Source organism: Panthera pardus, unplaced genomic scaffold, assembly GCF_024362965.1.
Source record: "Panthera pardus isolate Hobbes unplaced genomic scaffold, ASM2436296v1 HiC_scaffold_17, whole genome shotgun sequence".
Classification (NCBI taxonomy): domain Eukaryota; kingdom Metazoa; phylum Chordata; class Mammalia; order Carnivora; family Felidae; genus Panthera; species Panthera pardus.
This window is the reverse complement of record NW_026526732.1, coordinates 149,241,355-149,253,524: the sequence shown is the minus strand read 5'-3', so window position 1 is coordinate 149,253,524 and position 12,170 is coordinate 149,241,355. Positions and strand designations below refer to the sequence as shown.

Here is a 12,170-nt window from a genome sequence, read left to right as displayed (position 1 = left end):
ATGGAGAGCCTGAGGTCTGGGTGCCCGGATGCCTGGTGTGGGGTGGGACCCCCTTGGCGTTTCCGCTCTCTAAATGCCCATTCTGTGTGGGTTCCTGATTCTCTGTGGGTTCTTTCCTGCAGAGGACAATTCTCTTCCTGTTCCAGCCTAAGCCTGGGGGGCTGAGCCCAGGGCTTCAGTGGTTTGTGCCCTAGCCTCATGGGTGGAATGCGTCTGCCACCCCCAGGCTAGACGAGGGGGCTAAGGGTCAGGGTGGGCATTTGTTGCACCCCTTTTCGACCTTTGTAGGCCTGAGTTGGGTGAGGGGCTGGACAATGAGCCTCCTCTTCCTTAAAAGAAGGAATTTTGGTGGAGACAATAGGGCCCTGTCTGCTCTGGTATGGGGGGCGGTGGCTGACTCAACTCTGCCCCCCACCCCCAGGCCCTAACAAATGTCATCATCAAATGGGGGCAGTTTCCCCTTAGTGCCATGGGCTTCCCACCCCCCCCCCCCCCCCGCCTTGTCCCTTTGTGACGATTTGCCCTCCTTTCTTTCCTCATTGAATCTTGCCTCTTCTCCCATGACCTGACCCTGCTTTTCTCTGCCAGCTCTCTCTCCCTGTTCCTCAGTTCTCCCCGAGTCTGTGTTGGGTTGAGGGGTGTGTCAAGAGCCAGGGGTACTGGTGGTGTTACAGAGCTGGTAGCCTCTGCTGATCTGGGGAGTCCAGAAATAAGGGGGTTCGTAGAGTTTGGAATTTACTTCTAGGGGGCCCTTTGCTGGGGTGGTGGTGAAGGTAGTGGGACTTAGACCCATGGAGCTGATCAAGCAGGAGCTGTGAAGGAGGCTTGTGGGAGGGGGCAGGGATGGGAGGATTCTGTCTGGCCCAGCCCCTCCTCTCCTTTCCAGCCTGCCCAACCCGCCCACCAGTCTGAGCTGCTGTTGCTGAGGCTGGTCTGCTGGAAGTCTCCGGGAGAGAGGGAAAGACAGGTGGGGAGACAGTGTCAACGGGGAATGAGCCTTAGTGTGAGTGTGAGTTGGGGAGTGTGGTAGGAGTGAGGGTGTGGGTATGTGGGGTAGTAGGAATGTGTTTAAGGTGCAGTTTCCAGGTGCATGGGTTTGTGTGCAGGGTGTGAGGGGGTGTAATGGTGAATATCTGAGACTTTGAAGGTAGAAAAATTAAGATAGAAGAGGGTTTGTTACAGATAGGAAGGTTATGGGCAGAGTGTGTGTGTAGAGAAGATGGAGGGAGTGTGTTGGGGTGTGCAATTGCATGCATGCTTGGACCATGCTGTGCTGGATGAAGGGGTCGTGTTAAATGTACACGCAGGTGTAGACAATCCTGGTGGCTAGTGCAAATGTGTACAAGTGAACGTACTAACTCCCTTAGAGGGCACTAGCAGACTGCTTTTGGAGGGGCTGGAGCTGGAAAAGTTATGGGAGACAGGAATGGCCTCCATTAACCTCTTCTTGCCTGCAGCCTGCAGTTTGGAGTCAAGGAGAATCATGGGGTCCAGGGATGAACCGTGCAGTCTCTTAGGCGGACTCTCCTTCCTCCTGCTACTGATGTCAGTCCAGGGGGCCAAGGGTGGATCCCTCAAAGAGAGGTGATGACAGGGGGGCAGATCCAGGGGTGAGGTCTTCAGAAAACCTGCTGGGGGTGGGGCGTCAACAGGTGGCAAAACCATGAAGTTTAGAATGGGGGTGAGGTGGTCACCTCCAGGGAGGGCAGGGCCTCAATGGAGACTTAAGGGAAATGGGACTCCTGACCGCTCCCAGGTCACTGAATGTGTCTTACCTTCTCTGGCATGGGTGCAGCCAGGGGGTCTGCTCCAAGCAGATGCTCGTGGTCCCCCTCCATTACAACGAGTCCTACAGCCAACCAGTGTATAAGCCCTACCTGACCATGTGTGATGGAAGACGCATCTGCAGCACCTACAGGTGAGGGATAGGGAGGCTGGACTCTGGAGTCTTTCAAGAAGAAATTCAAGAACCCAGACCAAAACCCATAAACCAATGTTCAGAGCCGGGTCTATGTTCCAGGACCACATACCGTGTGGCGTGGAGGGAGGTGAGGAGGGAGGTGCCGCAGACCCACGTCGTGTGCTGCCAGGGCTGGAAGAAGCGGCATCCAGGGGCCCTCACCTGTGATGGTGAGACTGGGTCTTCCCAGGCCTGGGGTCAGGGTGCCCCGCAGGGCTGGGGAGGCAGGCAGTGGGTCTGGTTTTGAACCACCCTTCTGTGCCCACAGCCATTTGTGCCAAGCCGTGTCAGAACCGAGGCGTCTGCGTTAGGCCAGAGCAGTGCGAGTGCGCCCCAGGCTGGGGTGGGAAGCACTGTCATGTGGGTGAGTCACCTCGCCCTGCACCCCCATACAGTGGCACCAGGACCTCATACCTTTGGGGTGCCAGCTCGCCCCCACCCTTCAGCCCCCATCTTCTCTCCCATAACTAGACGTGGATGAATGTAGGACTGGTGTTGCCCTCTGCTCGCACCGTTGCCTCAATACCGCAGGCAGCTTCACTTGTGGCTGTCCTCAAGGCCTGGTGCTGGGTCTGGACAGGCGCACCTGCACAGAGGGCGCCCCGGAGCCCCCAACTGGTGCCAACATCCTCAGTGTGGCAGGTGAGTGGGAGCATGGGTGGCAATGAGGGCCTGCACTCAACTGGGCAGTGGGTCACGCCCTCTTTTGTCCCAGTTCGGGAAGCAGAACAAGATGAGCGTGCCCTGAGACAGGAGATTTGGGAGCTTCAAGGGCGCCTGGAGCGGCTGGAGCAGGTGAATGTTGGTGCCTGGGTCCAACCCCTCTTGGCAGGGTGTGCTCCACCCCCAACACTCTGAAGCGTCCCTTCCTTTGTAGTGGGCAGGTCAGGCCGGGGCCTGGGTCCGAGCCATGCTGCCCATGCCACCTGAAGAGCTACACCCGGAACAGGTGGCAGAGCTATGGGGCCGTGGCGACAGGATCGAGTCTCTCAGCGACCAAGTGCTGCTGCTGGAGGAGAGGCTAGGTGCCTGTAAGTCCTCATGCCCTTCTCTGCTTGAATCCCCATCCCCAATAGCTGCCCCCAGCTCTCCTGGACACCCTTCCCTGGTTCACTTTTCTCTTTTCCCCAAACCCTTCCCCAACACTCAGTCTCCGCATACTCCTCAGATACCCATATTTCACCCCTTCTTCTGGTACCCTGTCCCCAGTCCACTTATTGTTGGGTGAGAGTGTCTCCAGTGCCCTGGCAGCCCCAGAAGTCCACAGCCAATGTGTCTGCCTCCTTGTCATTCACCAGGCTCCTGTGAGGACAACAGCCTGGGCCCAGGCCTCAATCTCAATCGGCGGCCAATAAGGAACCCCTCCAGAGCCCCTGCCCCCTAATTTATACAGAAACTGGCCCCACTAATCCTCTGGGATTGGCCAGCTGGGGAAGCGAAGATAAGGTTATCTGCCACTAAGGAGCAATGAGTGATGGAAACTTACGAGAGCTGAAGGAAGGGGAAAAGATGGGTGCCTTGGGCCCACCCCTGAGTCTTCTGGCTGGGGGAGGTGGCCTAGGCGAGAACCACTTCAATGCCTTAACAAATGCAGCCAGAAAGTGCCCAGATCTCTCTCTCTCTCTCTCAATCTTTATTCTCGGGTTTCTTGCTGTTATCCAGATAATTAATAAAAACCACACAAAACTGGGTCCCACCCTCTCTTTTTGCTCCCAGCCCACCTTCCCAGTTGTGGGCACAGGTCTGGGGTGGGAGGCAGGAGTGGCTAATGCCACAGGGAGGAAATGAAAACTGGCTCAGAGAGGGGAAGCCTCAAAAGAAAGAGAAATAAATTAAAAGCCCTCCCATCCCCTCCAGCCAGGGTTCAGTTCCTTTCCCCAACTTCCCAGGGAGCAGAAGTGAGTGCAGCACCTAATGTCTGCCTCTTCCCCTTGTGTCTGGTTAGAATGGTACAGCCGGGCTGCAGGGGACTGGGTTGGGGCCAGGACCACTGAAGAACTGTACCACAGGGATGGGGGGAAGCAGAAATGTGGAGACCAAACTGGCATCTAGGAGTATGCTCACCCCTGGGCACCTGGGTATGGGCAGGATGAAACCTCTGAGTGAGAAGAGTCCAGCCTCCACTGATAGGAGGCTCCATGGGAGGGAGGGTGAGGGTGCTGAGGAGTGTTCCCAGGATAAGCCAGGAATGTTCCAGGCATTGCTTCCAGCCACAGTGTGAGGAGTCCTCACAAACGGGTAAGTCCACTGAATCCATGGACTTGTGGTAGGGTATTGTTCCATAGAATGGATGAGTCCACTGGCCAATGTGGGGTGGAGAGGGAGAGAAGATCACAAAAGAAGAGGGTCCCCTGGGGAAAGGATGGTGTGCTCCCACCCTTGTGTAGGTGAGCCACTGGAGATGAGGGGGAGGCAACTGTCCCAAAGACAAGATGGCACAGGAGGTGGGTGGGGGTCAGAGTGGAGACTGCACCGAGGCAAGAGAGTCCATGGGGGGAACTGGGAAGGGGCAAGGAGCGGTGCTATATCCACATTCACTTCAGAAATTGAAGATTCCAAAGAGGAGAACAGTGGGGAGAGGAGAAACAAGGAAGTGGGCTTGGCCCTGCTTCAGGGCCCACTGGGTTGGTAGGTGTGGGAGGAACTTGGGGGTAGATGGGAAGGGAGCTCAGAGCCGGGCGTCGCCCACCCCTCCAGGCTTCTTCAGACAGTCACCACCGCCCCGGCCATCAGTGGAGATTTCCCGGAAAACGGTGAGCATGGAGTGCCGGACTCTGTCAGCCAGAGCTGGGACGTCATCTGGTGTCAGCCCTTCTGTGGGCACTGGGGGCAGCACCCGTACCTGACATCGCCCTGGGAGGGGGTGAGCACCATCATGGGCTGTCTACCTAGGCCTTTGCTCACAGGCAGGGCCCAGTTCCTGAGCTCTCCCGCTACTCCCTCCCCAACCTTTCAGTTCTCCTCCCCCTACCCTGGACAATTGCCCCTCTGCTTGCCAGCTGCTATCTGTTTTAAGGCCCTCTTGCACAAAGCCTTCCCAGTCCGGACACCTCCTTAGCACCCTTCCAGCCCCCATCATCTAGGATTAGCTTTCACTGCCAAGTGTTACTACAGCTTTGCACACACAGGTCTTATCTTTCCCTCTGGGCAGTAATGGCCCCTGTTGGAGGGATCAAGTGTTACCCATGTAGCAGGGTATGGTGGGAGCTTAATAAATATTTATTAGTTGATGTGGGGTCACTGGATGATCCTTTGGACATCTCAGTTCGGACACTGACCAATCCTCCTGTCTCATGGGGATGTCTACCCTCTCTCTCCCATGGCCTTTCTAGCCACCCCCAGCCCCAGATCTACTCAGAGCCCTCACCCGAAGTGAAGCGACGCTCCTTCTTGCAATAGAAGTCTTGATAGGAGGACATGACTATGGGGACAATGGGAACCTGGGGAAAGGGAAAAGCAAACAGCCCACAGTTCCCTTCCAAGGCCCCCATGACAAACATCTGCCAAGAAAGAAAAGAATGGTGGAAGCTGGGGGCTCAGTAGCAGAGGGGGAAATAGTAATTACCTGGGCCTGTACTGCAAGGTGGAAGGCGCCACGTTTGAAGGGCAGCATGGAGCCATTGTGGTTTCTCGTGCCCTCTGGAAAAACCCAGACCCGCACCTGGGGAAGACAGAGGTCAAGAAGACATACACAGAGGGGTCCAAAAACGGTCATGAGGCTGTAATGGACCTTTGAGGGCCGCTGGCCCTGCTCTACTCCCCAGTGTTGCCACCCCCCTTTGCCACAGGGGACTCACGTCCTGGGTGAGCAGGGTCTGGGCAACTTCAGACATGACACTGATGGCATCCCCAGTGCGCTTCCGGTCGATGAAGATGACTCCTGCCAGCCAGCAGGCCAGTCCAGCAGAGCCAGCCCACAGCAGCTCACGCTTGGCAATGGGCACACAGCGGCCTGGCAGTACCTCCATCATCCCTAAGGCAAAGGTCGGGGGTGGGAGTGAAGATCAGGGTAGAGGTAAAGTGTCATGGGAAACAGGCCATCTCCCACATTCTTAAGGACGGAGATAGGGGAGAGGGGCCGGGAAGCCCTGAGGAGGATGGGGTGATTAAGTACATATTAGCCTACTTATGAGGGTAAGAAGGACTGAGGGAAAGGGAAAGGGAGCAATGTCCAGACGAAGGGGAGTTGTGGACCCCTAGCGGAAGAGATTCTGGGGAGGGGGGAAGGGCATAACTGGGGGAGGTATGCCCTACGAGGGGTCTCACCAAGCAGGTCGAGTGAGCTCTGGTGGTTGGAGACCACGACGTAGGGCTGTGAGGGAGGGAAGTGGTGGGCCCCACGCACCTCCACTCGGATCCCATACAGGTATTTGATGTGGAGCAGCATCAGACGCAAGATCCTGTGGGGTCACGGCAAGGGGTTCCAGCAGGACCCACTGATGTCCATCAGCACACCTCACCCACCCCCCGCCACTGCCTTTCTGGGCATCTGCAGTTCTCTCTCCTTCCTTGTCCCTGGGCTCTCTCCATCTTCCTTACACATCCCACAACCTCCCCACCCACTGCTCACTTGGGACTCTTAGGTTCTCTCATCACCCAAAACCCCTTGGCCCTCACTTCATGTTCTCAACGTTGCGTCCTCGCACAGCACACACAGGGATGGCGAGCACCGCCAGGAAGAGGATCCAGACATTGTAGAAGGCCATCTTGAAGAAGTATTTGGCACTGGGGCTGCAGAACCACAGGGTGGGCAGCAGGAAGAGCAGCAGCAGGAAGAGCAGCAGCAGCACAGGCCATACCCCCGGCCACAACTCCATTCTGGCCACCTGCAGGGGACCGGCAAGAGACAGTGGGCCTCGTTCCTGGAGGGGAGTGGGACGGGCAAGGCACAGAAGGCACGGTTTGGGGAGCTAGGAGGACAAGGGCCAGAGACACAGGATGGGGTCAGGGCTCCCATCAAAACCTGCCCAGACAGCCTCTCTAGGATGGGGGCGGTGGGAACAGGAGCTCGGGACTGCTCACCCAGCCCTCTCTCAGAAGCCTCCAGAAATATTCACAAAGACAAGAGACATGACACATGAACACCCACAACTCACAGACGTGTGATAATAGGACAACAATAACAATAACAAACACTTGTAGCTGGTAAGGGTCTTAGGATGGTCTATACCTGTCTAATACAGTAGCCACCAGCCACATATGGCTACCGAGCACTGGAAATGTGGCCTAGTTTGAACTGAATTGTGCTGGAAGTGTAAAATATGTATCAGATTTCAGACTTTGAATGAAAAACAGAATGTAAAATATCCCATTAATAATCTTTTGTATTGATTACATTTTGAAATCAACCTTTCTGGATACTGAATTCAATAGAATATATTATTAAAATTAATTCCACCTTGTTACTTTTTACGTTTTGATGTATCTTCCAGAAAATTAAAAATTACACCGTGGCTTTTATTATATATCTGTTGGATTAGGGTTGATCTATAGACTATGTTAAACCTTAAATATGAACCACATAATTTACATTTTTCGGAGATAGGCCCAGAGAGGTTAAAGAACTTACCTGTGGTGATATGGCTCCTAAGAGGCACTTCCTAGTTGAAACCTAAGTGGCTTGTGTTCCTAACCACAGTTATGCTGCGGCCAGTATGTATGCACACAGGTGGACACACAGCAGACAGCAAATACAGTGAAAGGCACAAAACACCCACAGACATTCTCAAGGGCAGACTGGCAAGAATAAAGGCTCTGTCACTAACAAAAACACAAACACACAGTCATACGAAGACTGACCCACTGACACACACATGCAAACTTACAATCACACCCAGTAACAGATAAAGGAAAGTAAATGCATAACTAGAAAAATCCCTCTCCACCAAGGTGTCCAACCTCCCTCCCCTTCCTGTTTCCAGATAAACCCATGGACATACCAGGAGTTGCTGCCTCTATCAATCCTGCCTCCGCAGGCAGGCAAACAAACCCTTACTCCTCCTTCTTTCCCTTCCAGCGACACCGGAGGCGACCTGGTCAGGCAGGTATATAATATGTTAAGGCCTGACCAAATGAAAGAAAGAGGGGAGAGAGTAAAAGCGACTCACACCATCTGCCCTGGGAGAGGAAAGAGTTGAGGAGGAAGAGGTGCAGGCACACAGAACCTGCCTTTTAGGTTCTTCCTCCTTCCTCCACTCTGTCCTACTGCTGGGGGCAGGGTCACAAGTCACAAAAAGGTGTTCAGGCAAATACCTGTCACTTTCAGCAAGGCTACAGTCACTGTCTTCTAATGACAGGAAGGACTATGTTCAAAGGTAAAGGCCATTGCCAACCAGTGAAGGTTCGGAAGCAATAGAGGAAACAGGAGACTCTGCCAACTCTAAAGCTATAGGCTTGATTTGCTCTATCCCACTGCCCTTGTAAGTCTGGACCAGCATTTCTCTCCCCTGGACTATTTGCGACAGGTTCCTAACTCTGCTCCTCCAATTCGTCATCCACATGGCAACCACAGAGATTTTTCTGTAACACAAATCTGAGCATTTCTCCGTCTTCTAAAAGGCCCTTTCGACAAGTTGACTTCTGCTTACATCTTTGGCCACATGCCCACAAGAGTCCTTTTTGCTCCAAATTGATTTACTTCAGTTCTTCAGACACACCATGATCTTTCATGCTTCTGTGCTGTGAACAGGCTGGTCCCTTTGGCTGGAATGCCCTTCTGTCTTTCACTTGCCTGACCCAGCTCAGCGTCACACTTTGGAAGTCTTCTTGAACCCCTCCTGGCCTGAGTTTTCATTACACTTTTATCTTGATCACTGGTTCTCAAAGTGTAGAAATACATATTCTTGGACCTCACCCCAGATCTCCTGAATCAAATTCTGGGCCTTAGGCCCAAGAATAGGTATTTTAACTCCCCCAAGTGAGGAACAGCCCTCCAAGTGAGTCTGATGTGCACAGCAGTTTGAGAACCACTGATCTTGACACCACAGTGTAAGTAACTGCTCATTTTTGTTTCCTTCCCCAGTCTGTAAGCAGCCTGAGGGCAGGAACTCTTGTCATTTCCCCAATACCCAGGACAGAAGGAGGAGATAGTGCTCAATAAACATGCTGAACAGATTATAAGGCTGTATACACAGCCTGTCATAGTTAATGACAGAGCCAATTATGAATCAGATAGCTACACTCTTGAGGACTATTAACTATGAAAAGAAAAGTCATCAAGAAAGCAATGAACACAACAAAAAGCCTAACGGTAACCTACTCTGAATATACACATATACTATATGGTCACACTGAGGGAGGAACAACAATCAAGATGGTACATCCCATCTCACACAAAAGAGAAACATACAGAATGGGGATTAACATGCCACCAGGGAAAGATGCTGCTGTCATCAAATACATGCCAACAGTGCAAAAAGAGTGAGGGACAGATAATGTGCACAGCAGGGTTGACCTGAGGCATGCACTGAGCTCCATGAACACAGACTGTACACAGCCACGAAAGAGATAATGTATGTGAAAAGACATAGACCAGGAAGGTCAGCAAGGTAAGGCATATGGGAATGGTTCTCTGGGGACATGGAGGCCCAGTTACCTTTCTCTCTAGTACGTGACATTAAGTGACCCTCTCCGGAGCAGAAATGTCGAAAGATTTATAAGCACTGTGAAGTGCCATATGGGTTAATGGGCATATGACTCACAAAATATACTGTCAATAAAATTATTAAATAAATAGAATGTGTAACCAGAAGCACACATGCTGCGGTCATGTCACATCAGCATATCATGCGAAGGAGCATGCGTATGTGCGGTGTAAACCGTGACTGGGAAAACATGCAGCAAACAGGCCAATCCGATCACATCATGAGTGTGCACTAGTGAACTCAACCACAGGATACCACACATGAAGACTTGCATACGACAGGATCATGGACATAACATACGAACCAAAATAAGGAAGGTATAACCTTTACACGCAAAAAGTAAACACGCAAAAGCATAAAATGTGCAAGAAACATGAAACCACATAATAGATGCAATATATAAAAACTCACACATTTGAACAATGTCAAGACTGGACATGAGATATGGACATAAGATATGAGAATGGGCAATTCTGATGGAAAATAACACATCATCTCTCCACAGTCCATGGATAGCATAGGGAGAAGCTAGCCGCACATAAGCCATTAAACGTGTCAAAGGCACACAGATTCAGTGTAGAAAACATGGCCCCCCACAAAGCATCTGTGTGTCAGTAAGGATCTAGCCCAGTGTGGATGGCCACTGAGAAAGGTCCTGTGCCTAGATGGAAACAGAGGTGTCTGAGGGCATTCCTAGGAAGCAAATTCTGCTGGGGGAAGGAGGGCAATAAACCGCCTTCTCCCGGCCACAACCCCCCAAGAGTCATGTGGGGCCAAAGGGCAGGAAAAGGAATTGGGGAAGGTGTCGGGAATTCCCTCTTCAGGGCCCTGTCCACACCCCCATCCCAAATTCGCAGGGTCTCCGCCGTGTCTCTTCCATCCTTCCTCCCTCTCAGGGCCCCTCTCCTTTCCCCAGCAACCCTCTCCCCAGTCCGCCTCCCAGACCCAATCTCTCCCCCATCCCCTCCTCCAAGTCCCTCTCGGCACCCTCCTCCCGCCTCCTCCCATCCCATTCCCGCCCCCACCTCAGTGGGGTGGGGGGCCCGGGGGGCTGGCCCCCTCCCCAGCCAGGCTGCGGCAGCGGTGGTGGCGGGTGGCTGTCTCTGCCTCGGTCGGGGTGTCGGTGCCAAGGGGGCGACAGGATTTGGGGGTGTCCTAGCCCCGGCCGATGGAGGGGAGGTGAGAGTGGGAGGCTGGGCCCATTGCGGTAGGAATGGTGGGGGGGTTGTCCCCCCAGCTCCCTCCCTCCCTCCCTTCCTGCTGTCTCTCTGAGGGCTGGGGCTGCTGTTGCCGCTATCCCCCCCCTACCCCTCCCCAACGCCTGCCGGTTTCCGGGGCTGGCCAGGAAGTAGAGGGCGGTGATGGGCGGCCTGTTTTGCCAATCGACTCCCAGGGACCCACGCATCTTTTCGCCGCATCGACCAGTGGGCTCTCGGTAGCTCCGCCCCGCGAGCGCTCCGCTGGGCTCTGCCTCCGCCTCTGGCCTTCTCTGGCTCCAGCTGCATCCTTTTTTCCTCCAATTCCCTTTCAGCACACACGGCTTGTGTGTCCCTTGGTGCTGTATTCCTTCCTTTGCCCATTCCTTCTTCATCAGGTCTCCTCTTCCTGGAAATTTCACTGGGTTTCTTCCTTTCTCCTTAACTCCCTTATCCGCTGTTTATTCCCTCCAACTCTTCTCCAAAAACCTCTTTCCTGTCCCCCGTTCATTTCCAGGTAGTTTCAAGCACCTACTAAATGCCAAGCACTGAGTTCTTCACCTGTCTTCTCTCAAGGGCCCCATCTCACCTCACCTGGCCCTCCAGCTCTCTACCGGTTCTCTTTGACCTTTGCTCTCCCCACCCCTTCCCGCATTTGCTCCCAGCATCCCGGCTCCCTCTTCCAGACGCCTCTCTGGTCTTTAAAGAGAAGGGATACTTACTTTCAGGCCCTCTCCCTGCCCCTGTCCTCCCATGCTCTTTATTTAACCTCAGTACTTTTTCTTTTCTAGTTCCTTCCTATCAGTCTCCCTAGTCACTGAGGCGGTGTGAGACAGCCTCCCTCCCCAACACAGAGTCTGGGTGCATCTTTTCTTCCAATGAAAACTGGGCATTAGGGTTGCTTTTTAAAAAAAAAAAATGAGAATGCTAGATTACTCTGGGATGAGCATGCCTCCTTAATTTTGTAGCCATGTATCTGTTCCCTCTCCAGCCCTCGATCTCCTCTTTCCCATACTTCCACATTCCTTTACCAGGATCATCCATCACTCCTCTCTTTGTTTCCACCTCTCAGTAACTTTTTTCCTGAACCTTGACAGGCCTCCGGTACTTTAACCTCCCCCGCCCTCCTCTAGGGAACTCCCATCTTCTCACCATGCCTCACTTGAGTCACGTGGGACCTTTTATCTGGGTGTTGCTGTACTGCCCTCAGCCTGTGTCTGTCCCCGCTGCCAGACACACCTTCGCCCTGCTTGAATTTACTCTCCCTGAGGTAGACGATGCAAAGAACACTGGGAGTGGGAAGGCTGTTACCTAGTTCTGCTCCTTGGGCCACAGTGAGGGTCACTGACTGTAGAAAAGACCCAAACTCGT

General features: G+C 53.3%; 2 protein-coding genes across 7 annotated transcripts; one reads left to right on the top strand and one right to left on the bottom strand.

Moving 5' to 3' along the window:
- Positions 1 to 73: 73 nt before the first annotated feature.
- On the top strand, positions 74 to 3,651 carry EGFL8 (EGF like domain multiple 8). 5 transcript variants are annotated; one of them, XM_019438803.2, is made up of 9 exons: positions 74 to 967; positions 1,458 to 1,584; positions 1,796 to 1,918; positions 2,021 to 2,130; positions 2,229 to 2,324; positions 2,432 to 2,602; positions 2,676 to 2,755; positions 2,838 to 2,991; positions 3,259 to 3,651. In XM_019438803.2, the coding sequence occupies exons 2-9, from the start codon at positions 1,484 to 1,486 to the stop codon at positions 3,342 to 3,344; spliced, it is 921 nt and encodes a 306-aa protein (XP_019294348.1). In that variant the 5' UTR covers positions 74 to 967; positions 1,458 to 1,483; the 3' UTR covers positions 3,345 to 3,651. The 5 variants fall into 5 exon arrangements, with proteins under 5 accessions (XP_019294348.1, XP_019294350.1, XP_019294349.1 ...); XM_019438805.2 differs by having other exon boundaries at positions 74 to 1,003; XM_019438804.2 differs by having other exon boundaries at positions 74 to 1,009.
- On the bottom strand, positions 3,571 to 10,895 carry AGPAT1 (1-acylglycerol-3-phosphate O-acyltransferase 1). 2 transcript variants are annotated; one of them, XM_019438807.2, is made up of 7 exons: positions 10,629 to 10,895; positions 6,578 to 6,786; positions 6,227 to 6,360; positions 5,758 to 5,933; positions 5,526 to 5,621; positions 5,328 to 5,400; positions 3,571 to 4,813 (listed from the first exon to the last, which is right to left on the bottom strand). In XM_019438807.2, the coding sequence occupies exons 2-7, from the start codon at positions 6,775 to 6,777 to the stop codon at positions 4,629 to 4,631; spliced, it is 864 nt and encodes a 287-aa protein (XP_019294352.2). In that variant the 5' UTR covers positions 6,778 to 6,786; positions 10,629 to 10,895; the 3' UTR covers positions 3,571 to 4,628. The 2 variants fall into 2 exon arrangements, with proteins under 2 accessions (XP_019294352.2, XP_019294353.2); XM_019438808.2 differs by lacking the exon at positions 10,629 to 10,895 and having other exon boundaries at positions 4,649 to 4,813; positions 5,328 to 5,381.
- Between the last annotated feature and the right edge of the window lie 1,275 nt (positions 10,896 to 12,170).